We start from the raw sequence: 15,506 nt of genomic DNA, 5'->3' as shown, positions 1-15,506 counted from the left end.
TCAAATCTCTGCCGCTCATTGACCCCGACCGCGCTATTCTCTGTCCTTCGAAGCTTCACCGCTACCCCCGACACACGCCTGCAGTCCTCGTCTTCACGGCGTCTATTGTGTCGGGGCTCTCGTCGTACCAGTCCCTCGCACTAATCAAGCACGCCAGTCTGCGTTGCCCGTTCCCCCTAAACCCGAGAGATGGCGAGGCCACAAGGCTGGCAGGAGCCAACAGCTCTTGGAATCTGGCAGCCTTTCTGAGCACGTCCGCTGCCCTTGCACACCCCAACAACCGGGTATTTCCACAGCACTGAACTAAACCCACGGCTCTCCAGTTTCCTAGACGTCAGGCGTCCCTTTCGGCGCCCCTCAGAAACTGCCCATTTCACCCGAGTGGGTTTTTTGTCACAAATTATTTTTGCCCCGTCGCAAAGCGCTGAGAAAGCCCCCAACACCGCAAGGCTTTGAACTCTGTTGATTCCTGTATGAAAGCCCCCACGTTTCTCCTCTGGTGAATCAGGCGTGCACGCCGAACAGGGCTAAACACTACCCGGCACGCGCAGCACCCGCGAAAGCGACACCCCAGACGCCGCGCGCCCCAATCGAAACAGAAAGCCTTCGTTTGGGAATCAGGACCGGAAGCCAGCAGGTCCCAACAGCACCCCTCCTCTTTCAAGCCCCTTGCACAAGTATCTGCCAGCTCCTTGCTGCAGTTTTCACTAAACACAGTGTTATCTTTAGCCCGTCTTTCGGCTAATCTCTGCCTTCGCACCTAACACATCCCTTTTCTTCTTTTCTAGCGGCTATAACACCTCATTAGTCTGCTTCCAGCCGCCCAGCCCTAACCCTGCAGACCAAACCACCCAACCGCGTCACACGTAATGGCACCCAGCCGCTGCCAACAGTCGCATTTAAAAGCTCGGAGCCTCGACGGGCGTCCGGCGGAGCCAATCGGCTGCCGCCGCGCCGCTCCTCCAATGGGAAGCGGCGTAGCGAGAGGAAGCGCTCGCCCCTTCCTTGGCCCCACCTCGCCGGCCGCGGGGGGCGTGTCCTGGGCGAGGGGGCGCGGCGCGCCATGGCATGGAGGCTCAGTGCGCGCCCGGCCACTGAGCAGCGCGGAGCTCCGGCCGGCGGCGGCGGCGGCCCAGGTCTCCCTGCCCGCGCGGGCTCGGCCGTGGAGGTGATGAAGCGCGTGGTGCTGGAGCTGAGGAACCGCCCGCCCGAGAAGGTGAGCTCGGGGCCGCTATGTCGCGGCGGTGCCCGGCGCTGCGCGTGGCCCGACCCGGCATGGAGCAGCCCCGGGCCCCAAAACACCCCTCCTCGGCGTGCTCCTTACTACGCAGTTGTGCCTTGTGGTGCGTTCCCCTAATTATTCACCTCCTGACCGCGTATTATTATTATCATTATTATTATTGCAACGATCAGATTGTTTTTGGACGGGCCAAGGCTTCTTCTGCCCCCTGCGCTGCTTGTAGAAAAGTGAAGGAGGGCTGGAAGCCCCTGCGCGGGGCACGGGCTCGCTGCGCTCGCTGCTGCGGGCATCTGTTCTCGTTGTTCGGCTGATTTTCGGGGAATTAGGAACTTGCTTTTCTTTTCCGCCTCCCCCTTTTTCCTTGGGTGATCTCCGAGTCTGGGTCCTCCCCCGCGATGCGCCCGCCATCAGTTTCTGGGTTGTGTTTGGGGGTGAGTTTTGGGGGGGGACGTGTTAAAGTATCCTTGTTAAAAATAAATGAATAAATGGACAGCTGCTTTTCTTCGGGGCGGGGAGAAGCCCGAAGTCGCCTGCCCCCCGCTCGCCCGTCCCTCCCGCGCTGGCGTTGCTGGCAGGACGGGTCTTCAGTTATTTTTACCTTCTCGCTGGTGGAGGTTGTGAACAGGTCGTAGCGGCACCGAATCCATCTTCAAAAAAAAGAAAAAAAAAAGACCCCTTTTTGTCCACCCCCACGCCCCGAGGTGGCTGTAGGCAGGTGGTATCTGCTGCATGGTTTTTCCCCCTGCTGCGTAGGGAAAGATTGTGGCCGCGCTTTGCTTTTTAGGAGAGGGTCGTGGTTTTACTTAATCTCCTGTAGTAACTTCATTGACTGCAGTGCCAGCTGCATGGAGAGCAGGCTGATTAACAGCAGGGAAGCGGAGGCTGCAAGTTGAACTCGGCCAACAAATGATTTGTCGCTCCAGCAGATGTTTTTGCATTTAGGTCAGTAAGGACGCTATCGACTGGCGTGTCTTGCTCTCCCCAAGAATAAAGTCCAGATAGGTTGATATTGCAAAGTGCTTTTACTCCACCCCGGCCTGGGTGACTGACGGCACAAAGATTCCCTGCATAAAAACTACTCAGATAAACAGTGTATTTCTTAACAAGTTGACTGTGTCGGATTATTTTTTTAAAGCCTTTAAACTGTGGCTGGAGTTACCCTTCCCACACCCCCACCCCCCCAAAATGGTTTCAGTCTTTCCCTTTTCTTCAGGGCAAAGCCTGAACAACTTTGGGACTTGGAAACCACGAAACAATTCAAAGCTGGTCTCTCTGGTCACCTTTTTCTGCAGCAACATGAAATAAGATTGTAAACCTGAAACAAATGAGCAGCTCGTGCCCACCAAAATAACTCAGAAGTCGCCAGTGAACAAGTGACTTTTTTAGTCCTCTCTACAGATGAATCTTTCAGAGCTGAACTTCCCAGACTGGTGTTGCGTTTAATCCTTTTTGTTTGCAGCCGGATTGGTAAACTAGCAACTGTGGTCAACCCACCGTTGGGGACATGGAGGACGGACAAGCAGAAAATGGATTTTTCCCTACAAGACGTTCAGTGACACAGAGTAAATGCATCTAGAATGAAGAAGCAAATGCTTCAGTCTGGTGCATTATTAACCTATGGTACTCCCTGCCTCAATATTTTGAGGGTCAAAGCTATAGGGTTTGCAAGAGGATTTGGTGCTTTTTTCTGGCAAGCGAGGCTATACCCCCTTATTTTAAATAGTGAATGGGAATATAAACCCTCATCTGGGCATGAAGCAACCATTAAGTGATGGCTCTGGAAGGAAACTATATGCGTAGGTCATTCTGTAATTGCCTAGTTCGCTTTTGGCTCCTTGCTTCTTCTGATGCATCTGTTCCGGCTTTCATCAGAACCAGGACCATAGGTTTTTGTCCGGCCCTGTAAAGGACTGCGATTGTGAACTCTGTCTTGGTGGTTGTGCTTTCTGAAGCCAGCATGTTAACAGAAATAAATTAAGTTTTTATCTTCTGGTTCTCTGTGATGGTGCTTCATACTCTGTTTACTTCCTCTCAAGGTTGATATGGTCGATGAGTTCAGACAACTCAAGTTCAGGTCGTCCCAGATGAGAAGTAAAGCCTGTTGTCAGGCTGCTGGTTTGACCCGAATTGCTTGCTTGGTTGAGGGTCCCTATTAAAGTAATAAGTGACGTTCTGTTTTGTTTCAAGGTGACAGAGTTAGTGCTTGATAACTGCTGATCCAGCAATGGCGAAATTGAAGGTCTGAATGACTCCTTTAGAGAGCTGGAGTTTCTCAGCATGGCCAACGTAGAGCTGACATCCCTGGCCAAGCTCCCCGCCTTGAGTAAGCTCCGAAAGGTATGCATCTTCAGACAAAAACCCATCGGTTCTCTCCTGCCAAAGTTGTGTACCTTGAAACACAGCAACAGTTAAACTACTTGCGTATTTCCATAGCCACAGTCACGTTTGCATCTCATTGAAATGTTTTACTAAACATTGCGAACTTAAGAATTAAGTCTTTAAGACCCTGAATGTAATTAAAGCTGGTTTCAAACATTAATGAGCCAAAGTACTGAAAAAGCATCACTTGAAAACTGTTAACGATGGCCATCCCAGTCTGTTGTAAAGAGAGGGGGTCGGGAGCAGTCGCATTAGGTGAAGTGCTGGGAACACTGAAATCATTGTTCGTTACCTGTAAGGAACCAGTTTCAACCTAGTCTGTTGACCTAAAGCCTGTACGAAGATCCAATGCTATGTTTCACATCCCCGTGTAAAAAATAAAGCCTGGAAATATTTTAAGTTTGCACCATACTAAGTATGCTAACTGAACAGTTGGGATCGGTGAGATCACTTGCCGACTTACAGTAGAACATGCTTGAGTGTCTGTAGGCACCCAAGTATGAAACTAGTTAATGAATTATCACTATCAAGTGCAGGTGTGAAGAGCTTCTGAAATAAATGTTAGGCTCTAAAGAGACGTACATGTGATCAACATGGGTTGCTATGTTTTTAACCAGATTTCATTTTATGCAAGTAATCTGAGGTTTTACGGGCTGTACAGGAAGTCAATAGTCTTGTGATGCATTTGTTCTTTCAATAAAATACAGGCTCTTGATTTTGATAGCAATCAAACCAACCATCTAATTATCCAACTTTTGTGCGCTGTAGCTGGAATTGAGCGACAACGTCATTTCGGGAGGCCTAGAGGTCCTGGCAGGAAGATGTCCAAATCTCACACCTCTAAATCTAAGTGGCAACAAAATCAAAGATCTCAGCACTGTGGAAGCCCTTGTAAGTACAAAGTCAGATTCTTAGAAGATTGCAGTGTGTTAAAGAAGTCAGAATCTTTCTAGCATTATAAAAGAGAAATAACAATAATTTTATCATTGAATGCAAATGTAAAGTTTGTAAGTGCCTGACGATAGAAGGTCATTGCAAGTAGAAGGGATAAGTACAACAAACACAGTTGAAATAGGAAATCAATAAAACACAAAAAGATAATAAACAAGATGGCTTTAGTGTGACATTCAACAGAACTGAACAGCATGCAAAAAGTAAAACTCTCACTATTTCCCAAGCCTTGGGTAGCTTTTTGTTGCCAGTTCTGGCAACATTTGAATCTTCTTTTTTCTGAATTTCTGTATCCCCCTTAGGCCAGTATTGATTACTTCTATTGCAATACATGCATCATCCGATGGTTCATTAGAGACAGACTTGTAAAGACACTGTAGTAATCAATTTTGTGTCAGCTGTGGGGTTTACAGGAGGAGATGTATTCAAACTTGTGGTCTGTCAGCGATAGTTCTGTATTCCCCGTATTTGTTTTCAGTGGTTAAAACGCATTAAAAGACACCGTGATTTCTTTAATAACAACCGATTTCTGCGGAAAAGGAAGTGAAACTGCTTGGTTAGTAAATGAAAGGTATCCACAAGACCATTTTTAACAAGTGGTTTGTGGCCTAGTAAAAACAGTTCACAAATTTTTAATTAAGTTTTTGGAAGCAAGGTGCTAATCTTTATGATTAATTTTGCTGTTCTTATTACTAAACACAGGCTAAACAAGTGTTTTAGAAACTTGGTAATGATAGTCTGCCTTGCATCTCACTGGTTCGAGTTGTCACAGAGATAAAATTGTTTCTATTTAAGTTAATTATACTTGTTGCATACTTGTTTAAGTGCCAAAACTACCCTCTGAAAGTGGTGTCTCTTATACATGGCCCCCAAAACCGCAATTTCTTAGTATCACTGAAGTATTGAAAAGAACACCTCAAACAGCTAATGATTATAATGGGCTACAAAACCCAGATCTCCTACTCCCTAAGCAGGATTACCTCTATCAGCACATCCCATAGCTGCCCCATTCAGGCCATGGAAAGCTGTCTGTCCACCAGGCATGGTAGGATTGGTGCTGGGACAGTTGGCTGTGCTGACCCCAGAGAATGGGAGAGCCCTGGGTGATTTATAGGATCATATGGGGCTTCCAGAAACAAAGACATGCATCTTAATGGGAAGTAACCTGGGTCACAGCTATTTCAAAAGCAAGTGTAGAGGGAGAGGTGGGATCTCTGGTCTTATGGGGAAGGAACTTTGACTGTCAGCACCAAGACTTCTTAAATGAACTCTGGACAATGGGGAACAGCAAAGGAGAAGAGAAGGTAGTAGGTATACGTAGTAAAATCAATGACATTTAGGAGGCAACAGTCCAGTACTTGGAGGTACCAAATAGTTATTTCATCTCAGTGAGTCATTTTTCATTCATTTTCAGCAAAATCTCAAAAACTTGAAGAGCCTGGACTTGTTCAACTGTGATGTCACAAACCTGGAGGATTACAGGGAAAGCGTTTTTGAGCTGCTTCAACAGATCGCCTACCTAGATGGGTTTGATCAGAAAGATAATGAGGCCCCTGACTCGGAAGACGAGGATGATGAAGGTAACTTCTCTAAACATGCAGTCATGAGTTATGCCATTCAGTTGGTATCTAAATATAAAATTGGAACTAGAGTGACTGTGCAACTGCTGGAGCACAAATCAGCTACATTTTTGAAGTGTAGGCCAGTATCAAATACTGCTTCTGTTGAGTAATGAGGGCGGGGGGAATGCGCTTGCAAACAGTGTAGTCATGGGTGCTGTGCACAGTTAAAGGAGAGTTGCACGTAGGAAAACATGAGTACAAATCTTTTTACTGAGACATAACTATATAAAAGCAGTCGTTTTATTGCTGATACCAAAAGCTTTTGCTTTTTTTTGGACCCGTCATTTTCATATTTGATTCTGTAGCTCATTCGGTTTTTAGAAGCTTATTTAAGATGAGTTTACAAACGAGCCTTTGAGGTTTAAGTGAAGCTGTAAGGAATTAATTACCTGCCTTTCAGAAGGGGATGAGGAGGATGAAGAAGATGAAGAGGAAGCTGGTCCACCAGGAGAATACGAAGAAGATGAAGATGATGCGGGTTCAGATTTGGGGGAGGGTGAAGAGGAGGAAGAAGTTGGTCTTTTATACCTGATGATGAAGGAGATCCAGGTAGAACTTTCCCTTTTCTACTGTAAGACTTAGGATTTCCTTGACACTGTCTGATTATACATGTGTAATAATTTAAACTTCTGTAAGCAGAACCGTGTAAATCCACCTTCAGATGTGAGCCATAGGCTACTTTAGAGAGAGACCTTTTACTATCAAAAAAGTGCGTTGCAGTAGGAGAGCCACTTCTCTTTGGTATTCTGCATTGCTTGCTCAATGAAATGCTTCAAGGTTCATTACTGCACTGCCTTGAAGAATTAGTGTTGTTATCTACCAGGTCACCAGGTCAGATTTTGAGGAGAAAAACCCCCTTCCAAAGCTAAAAACGAAATCTCATTTGAGGATCTGAGTAAGAACTTGGCAGTAATTCTTTGAGAAAATGAATGAACACTTGATTGGTGGGGGTGGCAATATTGGTAGAAACCTCAATATACTTAGTGGCTTCTGTGTACGGCGGCTGCCAGGAGGTGAAGAACTGCAGCATGGGCTAAAGAAATTGGGAACTAAAGTACTCCTAATGTTACCACAACACAGCTTGGTAACAGAGGAAGGACTCCTTTCATTTGTTGTTGATGGGGAGTAGGCAGTAGCCAACATTAAGCACACACGGTTCAGAAAGTCCCGTCTTAACAATTTCAGTATATTTTGGAAAGGGAAAATGAGGACTGGAATCAGCATAATTATACACCAGCTAAACCTGAACTTGAATAAATCCAGCAAAAGCACATCCTAAATTTACGTGTCGGTTAAAGATGAAATTCCAGAATGAATTGCTAAATGCCTTTCAACTTTTACCAGATGTTGTAAAGCATTTCATTTAGCAGATAATATATTTGCAAAGATATTACCTACATGCAAAAAAAGGTTTAGTTTGTCCTCAGTTCCTGCTATTGCACTTATACTACTGGAGATCTCGGTGTATGTGTGTAACATTTCTAGGATTTCATGTAGCCAAGTGGCCTAAATTTGTCCAGTTACCCCATTTATAAAGCAACTTTTGTTTTGTTTCGAAACAAAACAGCTCTGGATGTATAAAGTCTTTTTTCTCCCTTCTTGTTTGACTTCCGTTACCGACAAAAAGGGTTCTTCTCAGCTGTTGCTGTTGTGGGCCACTGAATTTTGTAACACTCTTCTTGAGACATTTTCACAGCTAGTTGGCATAATCATTATTGGTAGATCATAAGTAACAGCAGAAAAAGACTCCAAATAAAAGACTCCAGCCTTGGTTTTGTACATCTTTGCTAACCTGATAAGTGTAATATAGTAAATTGGGACTCTGGTCTGTACAAATGTCTAGTAATAAAAACAGAAATTAAACATGATCTTTAAACCTCAAAGTGCTGTTTTAATCTTCTGCAAAGCACATGTCATTACAACCTAAGCATACGGTAGTTTTTAAAAAATCTCTTAATATTCTGTATCTTGAAGGATGAAGATGATGATGACGATTACGTCGAAGAAGGTGGCGATGAGGGGGAAGAAGGCAGGTTCTGCAAAGCGTGAAAGCTGTTTGTTTTGTTTTTTTAAACAACATGTCCATTCTTTTGGCATCTGTAAATTAGCAAATCTCAGCTCGCTGCCATTGTCAGCTTATGGCACATCTGTTCAGCTCATCTGTTTAACACCACGTAACCCTTGGATGAAATGGGCAAAAAAAATCTTTTACGTTTAAAGGTGTACTTGGTAGTCCTGTTTGTCTGAGACATAAAGACATACCAAAAACTAGAACTCTTGGTTTCAAAATGATACCTTTTATTAGACCAACTGGGAAATGGCATTTTCTCCCCAACGGGGAGAACCTTGTTGGGGAGCTGGACACAGGGTCCAGTGTGTCATTAATCAATGCCAGCCTTGTGTCACCTGCAGCTATAATCCTGGGGGGGAGGACCCTTACCATTCAAGGGGTGGGGTGCCCACCATTTGAGGTACCTGTAACACGTCCCTACATCGAGTGGAGAGGCTGTGGGATGTGCATAGACGCGAGTGTGCTGGAAGGGGCTCCTGTCCCCATCCTGGCGGGACATGATATTATGGAGCTAGAATACCTGCCCAGGGAGGAGGGCCACCTCCTCAAGCTAGAGTCCTACTGTGTTAATGTGGTGACCCGTGAACAGAGCGGAAAGGCTAAGGCAGGAGGAGTGAAAACTTCCCAGGGCCTGGTCACCCAATTGGCTACAGAGGCAGAGGGGGAGGAAGGAGAGACTCTGACTCCCTCTGACTGCAAGCAGCCCCTGGCCATTGAGGAAACCAGCGACCTGGAGGTGGGGTTAAGTGACAGTCCCGGGGAGGAGTCTGGTCAGTCAGTGGCAGAGGAAACAGACTCTTGGGGAGAAGTTGGAGGACGCCCCTGAGGGTGGGGGTGCACTACTTACAGGAGCACCTGAGCTCCCTGCTGATTGCTTAGCGGGGCAGGAGGAGTTCACGCAGGAGGTTCTGGCGGACCCCAGCTTGGAGGAACTCCGGCAGAGGGCTCAGGAGTCGGAGACGGAGTTCACCCCAGAAAAGAGGGAACAGGTGGTCTGGGACAAGGGACTCCTTTATCGGTCGTGGATACCGAAGAACCTGGCCGAGACCTGGGAGCCCTCTCGCCAGTTCGTAGTACCTCAAAAGTTCAGGCAGCAATTGCTTTCCTCAGTTCGTGATTAAGCTTGTGCCGGTCACATAGGCAGGGAACGGACGCACCAGCGGCTGCAGGCGAACTTCTCTTGGCCCAGGATTGCCCAGAACGTGACGGACTACTGCAAATCCTGTGAGACGTGCCAGCGGACGGGCAAGAGTGGGGGCAAACAAAGAGCTCCCCTACAGCCCCTCCCGATCATCGAACAACCTTCCTACAGAGTGGGTATAGACATTGTGGGCCCGCGGAGACATCGGACCTGCAGAGGGAAGAAATGTATCCTGACTCTGGTGGACTTTAGGACACGGTACCCGGTGGCAGTTGCCTTAACCTCCACCGAGGCACCAGTAGTTGCGAATGCCCTGACTAACATCTTCTTCCAGCTGGGTTTCCCCTCCGAGATCCTGACTGACCGGGGTGGGAACTTCCTGGCCGAGGTGATGAAGTGCTTGTGGGAGTGCTGTGGGGTGAAACACCTTAAGACCACAGCCTACCATCCTCAACCAAATGGGCTGATGGAAAGGTTTAATGGGACCTTGAATGGGATGCTAAAGGCCTAGGTGGCCTCTAATCCCAATGACTGGGATGAGAAACTGCCGCATCTGCTCTTTGCCTACCGGGAGGTGCCCCAGGAGTCCACTGGGTTCTCGCCATTCGAGTTGATGTTCGGGAGGCGAGTTCAAGGTCCTCCCGACTTGGTGAGAGAGGAGTGGAAAGGGAAGATCCCTTCCACAAAGACCTGTGGTGGAGCATGTGCTTAACTTTTGTCAGAAACTGACTGACATGATGAAGGTGGCACGAGACTCCCTGGCCCAGGCGCAGGAGAAGCAGAGTGTCTGGTATGAGAAAAAGGCTCGCTTGCGTACCTTCGAGCGAGGCAACAAGGTCATGGTGTTCCTGCCACTAAAAGCGCACAAGCTGCAAGTGGCCTGGGAGGGTCCCCAGCTCATCCTGGACAGGCTGGAGGATGTGAGTTATGTGGGAAGCAAGAGCAGGTCACAAAAGACGCCTAAGGTAGTGCATGTGAACGTGCTGAAACCCTACATCGACTGAGGGGAGACGGTGTTCTGGGTTTCCCCAGCTGACAGCTCACCCGAGGACCCGGAGGAGCGGGTTATGCATGGTGACTGGGATGAAGAGGCAAGGATAGAGGAACTCCACCGGCCGGATCATCTGCTGTCCCAGGACAAAGACAAGCTGCTCACCGTACTCAAGGACTACGAGACGGTGTTCTCCAACAAACCAGGTAAAACGCACCTGTCCGTGCACACGATAGACACAGGTAGTCACCGCCCTATCCAATCGCGACCCTACGCAGTCAATGCCAGGGTGATGGAGGAGATAAAGCGGGAACTTGCACAGATGAGGGAGTTAGGGGTGATCCGGCTTGGACGAGTCCCTGGGCCAGCCCGGTGGTACTCATCTGGAAGCAGGATGGCACCATTCGGTTCTGCGTGGACTACAGAAAGCTGAATGCCATCACCACCCCTGATGATTCATAGATTCATAGATGTTAGGGTCGGAAGGCACCTCAATAGGTCATCGAGCCCGACCCCCTGCATAAGCAGGAAAGAGTGCTGGGTCTAGATGACCCCAGCTAGATACTCATCCAACCTCCTCTTGAAGACCCCCAGGGTAGGGGAGAGCACCACCTCCCTTGGGAGCCCGTTCCAGACCTTGGCCACTCGAACTGTGAAGAAGTTCTTCCTAATGTCCAGTCTAAATCTGGACCTCTTCAGCCTCTGCAAGAGAAGGTTGAGAGGCGACCTTGTGGCTGCCTATAAGTTCATCACAGGGGCACAGAAGGGAAATGGTGAGGTTTTATTCACCAAGGCGCCCCCGGGGGTTACAAGAAATAATGGCCACAAGCTAGCAGAGAGCAGATTTAGACTGGACATTTGGAAGAACTTCTTCACAGTTCGAGTGGCCAGGGTCTGGAACGGGCTCCCAAGGGAGGTGGTGCTCTCCCCTACCCTGGGGGTCTTCAAGAGGAGGTTAGATGAGTATCTAGCTGGGGTCATCTAGACCCAGCAGTCTTTCCTGCCTATGCAGGGGGTCGGACTCGATGATCTATTGAGGTCCCTTCCGACCCTAACATCTATGAATCTATGAATCTGACCCCAGCCTGCTGTGTAGGGCTCTGGGTTTGGGAATTTGGCAGCAGGGGCAGGGTGGCACCATTTATTGTCAGTAACGTGTCCTAGGGAGCAGCCACAGCCTCACTCACTGCGGTCACCTCTAATGAGACGGTGCGACTCTATGGCTTTCCTGAGACAGACTTTTAAACTGGGACAAGAGCCCCATTTTTTAAAGTCATTTTATGTGCTGAGATAATCCTGGTTTTTCAAGCCAGGAGCGTCTCAGTGGAAGCAGCGCACTTAGCTTTAGCCAAGATCTCTCCATTCCCGACACAAAAGGCCTCTGGTTTCTTTTATTCCACATGTTCCCATCACGAGGTCTGGGGTCAGACGGCCTGCTCGTATTGAAGATGGCCAGGATTTCCCTGCAGCTTTTCAATTTGGATGTGAAGCTACACCCTTGAAAAGACAGATGTCACCTCCCACCCACAAGCAAACGCCTGCCCTAAATTCTCTGTCTGAGTGAAGCAAGGCACGAGACTCCACTGAAAGACACATTTCACACGGGACCTTTTGAAAGCCACTTGGCATTCATCCCAACCATCAGGGAATGGCCTGGAAAGAATGGTGAAAACCTCACTGATCCTGGGAAAAGGGGTAACTGGAAAGGAGTAATATAGGGGAGGGTGTCTCCTGGCCTGAGGGAGAATCTGCAGTGAAGTGGGAAGTTATTCTGCAGCTGGCCTGGGAGAGAAATGCAAGGGGAGGGAAGTGGGGGCGGGAAGGAATTGAAGGGGCTTCAGTCAAGGGCATGCCCTGATTTGACCAGATTTCTTCCCTTCCTGTGACAATCCTTGGTCACAACCTTCCCTACACACTTTGGGCCCTGCCCCGTGATGCCACGCAGCCCCTCTGCTGTTCAGCACATCTCCCACGATGAGCGGAGCACGCTGGCCTGGGGGCAGGCGGCACTGCGGTGGTTGCGCTCCTGGCAAAGCCGGGGCCCCTTGCCCAGACAGCCCGTCTCACTGCAGTGCTGCCTGCTGTCCTCCTGCTGCAGGGTGCATTATCTAAGTCAAAATCTGCCTTCTTTAGATGTCCCCCATTTGCCTTTCCAGCTTTACTCAAGCCAGGGCCGTATGGCAAGAATATGGGTGTCTTAGTATTTTCAGTCTTCCCAAAATTGTCCCTGCTGAAAACCCTTTCCTTCAGAAGTGCAGACACCAGGCAGGGGCAGGGACTGGCTTTTCCTCTCTGCTGCTCACAGGACAGTGCTTCTCCCAGGCTGGCTACAGAGCAGGGGCCTGGGCCAGGCTGGAGCTGGCCACTTCCCTCCCCAATGCCTGCTCCTGCTGCCCCGTCCAGCCAGGCTCTCCCTTCCCATCTCGTTCACCCCAGGCTGGGACATCTCCGCCCTTGCCCATTCCCGGGGATGTCCACTTCCTAGGACCTAGGTCAGCTCCTGCCAGGGCTACTGGGAACAAGATCCTGAGTGCACGAGTGGATCTAGGATTTTGAAGAGAGCGATGCAGACAGTGTGGCACGTCATCACACGGTACACGACACGCATTTTCCTCCAGCTAAAGCAAAACAAGAAGCTTCTCTAATACGGTAGGGCAGAGGTTCCCCAATTTAGGATTCTCCGGCTCAGGAGCCGGCGCCGGGCTGCCCTGGAGAGCTGGATCCAGCCAGTGCAGAAAGGCCCAGATGCCCTGGGCTGCGCACCGGGGGCTGCAGTGCAGGCGTCTCCCGGCATAGCCCCAGCAGCACCTGCCTGAGCACAACCCTGGACTGTGAACACCAGGGGACTTCACAGGCCCAGGCCCACCGAGGAAACTAGAAGGCCGCACGTGATGTGTTCCTGTTAGGACAGAGGTTCCTAAACTTTTTCTTACTGCGCACCCGCTTCCAGATTGACCAGCTGCCTACGTACCCTATCAGCATACATTTTATAATTTAACCCCTTCGATGTCAAGGATTATGAGAATACGCTGCTCTGTCCCCACCCTCCTGTGCATATACCCTAGCCCCTTTCCAAGTACCCCTGAGGGGTATGCATGCACCCAGTTGACAACCCCTATGCTAGAATATAGATCAGGTTTAAAAAACACAACAAACCAGGTTAAATTGTCAAAGGTCATTGCATCAAAAGCCCTGCTATCATTAAATTTAAATGTACATCATTTATTCAGATTCATGAAACAAAATCTAGCTTTCTTGAGGATTTTGACAGGGCCTCCAATACTTCCCGGTCAGTCATTTCTACACCCAAGTTAAAATAAGATGTCCACACCTGAGTTGAAGTTTTTAGCTAATGCTAAACACAGTCTGCAGGGCTGTGAAACAGAAGAGAGTGGCTATCAGGCAGTGACATTGCAGAAGAAAGGATAGTTGGCAAAGTGGATCTTCAGGACCATTAAAAAGGAGAGAGGGTCATTGACACTTGTGGAGGGGAGGAAGATTAACAAGAATTAGGAAGCTGATTACAGGCCATGAGATAGGTTGAGTCTCTCTGGGCAGATCTACATATTCATCAGTGCATGTTACATACTGGGCATTTAGGTTAGTACTTGTTTCTAAAATACTAACTAAAGGCACAGGAGCTAGCGTTACTGTGCAGTCGCACTGGAGCACGGTTATTTTGTGATGCTTCCTGCGCATGAGCCCAGTAATGCTGCACAGTAGGTTATTAGTACGGTTTTTAACCATCGTGCTACTGTGCAGTTTTAATAGGCCAATGCACAATAAGCACCTTGTATAGATGCACCCTCCAAGTAGAAATGATGCTGCCTCTCCCAGGCAGCTGGTTTGAAAGTTTGGGTGGAACAGGAACCAAAGCAGAGCAAGCGCGCCGCCTTGGATCTGCCTGTGCCCTGTATATCAGTGAGGGCAGCAGCTGTGGGATGCGCAGCCGTGCGGGGACCAGCGATGGGTGTGGAGGGGCCGCGTGTGCAGAGCCCCTGGGCTGCCAGCCCCCAGGTCTCGCCGCATGACTTGGAGTCTCTGGCTCAGGAGCTGGTGCCGGGCTGCCCGGGGCGCTGGTCCCAGCACTGCAGAAAGTGCCCCCAGGGCTGGGCATCGGGGGCTGCAGTGCAGGCGTCTCCCAGCACAGCCCCAGCAGCACCTGCCAGAGCACAACCCTGGGCTGTGAACACCAGGGGATGTCATAAGCCCAGGCCCATGGAGGAAACTATAAGGCCCTATTACTACTGGTGGCAGAGTGACATGTTACTAATTACTTGGGACAAATTATAATGAAACCAGGCACCAGAGTGGGGGTCAAAGGTTCAAAACCAGACTGCCAACACGGTTGTGTCTGGTTGTGTTTTCCTTGCGCTGTCCCTTGAAGGCTAAAGCCTCATGCTCAGCACTGCAGGGCTCAGTTGCTTGTGGCACTTTTGCAGCACTGGGACTCCCTGTTCTCTGCCATGAGGAGCCAGAGGCATTTCTTGTTTCCTCTCCCTCCACAGGACTGGACTGAGTTGAGGCAGAGCAGGTCTCAGATCTGCATACATATACGGATGCAAATGTTAAGATCCACCCTGGATATGATTTCAGAGAGTGATAATAATAAATGACTCTTAGTTCAACACAGCAGGGTCCACAGTGCTGTTGCAGAACCCACAACACATCAAACACAGTTAAGGAAGCAGCCGCAGCAGCCGCTGAAGGAGGCTCAACTCCGGTCTCCTGAGCAGAGGCAAGGCAAAAGCAACCTCATCTCCTTCAGTGGCAGCCAGAGCCCCCTCCCCCACAGAGAGAGGCCAGCACTGGAAGCAGGAAGCAAGCTGGACCCCAGGGCACCCAGCTGGGCATGGGCTGGGAGAGCTGCCAGCATTGGGGTTGGCATTTTGAGTGGCATGGACCTTTTGCCCTGGGCTTTGCCTTCTGGGGTTGCTGGAGCATCCCGAGTGAGGCTTTGGGGGCAGGGCTGGTGCACAGCCCTGTGCCTGGTCCCCTGCATCTGTTCGCACAAGGGAGCGCAGAGCAAGCCCAGTGAGCCCGGCAGGGGTGCAGCTGTGAGAAGAGCCCCAGTGCCATGTGCACAGCTCCACACAGCGCACACCGTGCCT

General features: G+C 49.4%; 1 protein-coding gene across 2 annotated transcripts; it reads left to right on the top strand.

Annotated features, from left to right (window-relative positions):
- Positions 1 to 1,099: 1,099 nt before the first annotated feature.
- Positions 1,100 to 8,466, top strand: LOC132244180 (acidic leucine-rich nuclear phosphoprotein 32 family member E-like). 2 transcript variants are annotated; one of them, XM_059715223.1, is made up of 6 exons: positions 1,100 to 1,216; positions 3,428 to 3,577; positions 4,388 to 4,510; positions 5,985 to 6,150; positions 6,593 to 6,741; positions 8,167 to 8,466. In XM_059715223.1, exons 2-6 carry the CDS (start codon positions 3,518 to 3,520, stop codon positions 8,239 to 8,241), a joined length of 573 nt encoding a protein of 190 aa, XP_059571206.1. In that variant the 5' UTR covers positions 1,100 to 1,216; positions 3,428 to 3,517; the 3' UTR covers positions 8,242 to 8,466. The 2 variants fall into 2 exon arrangements, with proteins under 2 accessions (XP_059571206.1, XP_059571207.1); XM_059715224.1 differs by lacking the exon at positions 1,100 to 1,216 and adding an exon at positions 1,266 to 1,343.
- The last annotated feature ends 7,040 nt before the right edge of the window (positions 8,467 to 15,506 follow it).

Source organism: Alligator mississippiensis, chromosome 11 (genome assembly GCF_030867095.1).
Source record: "Alligator mississippiensis isolate rAllMis1 chromosome 11, rAllMis1, whole genome shotgun sequence".
Classification (NCBI taxonomy): domain Eukaryota; kingdom Metazoa; phylum Chordata; order Crocodylia; family Alligatoridae; genus Alligator; species Alligator mississippiensis.
Note: the sequence above shows the minus strand (reverse complement) of the source record. Positions and strands in the feature narration are given on the sequence as shown.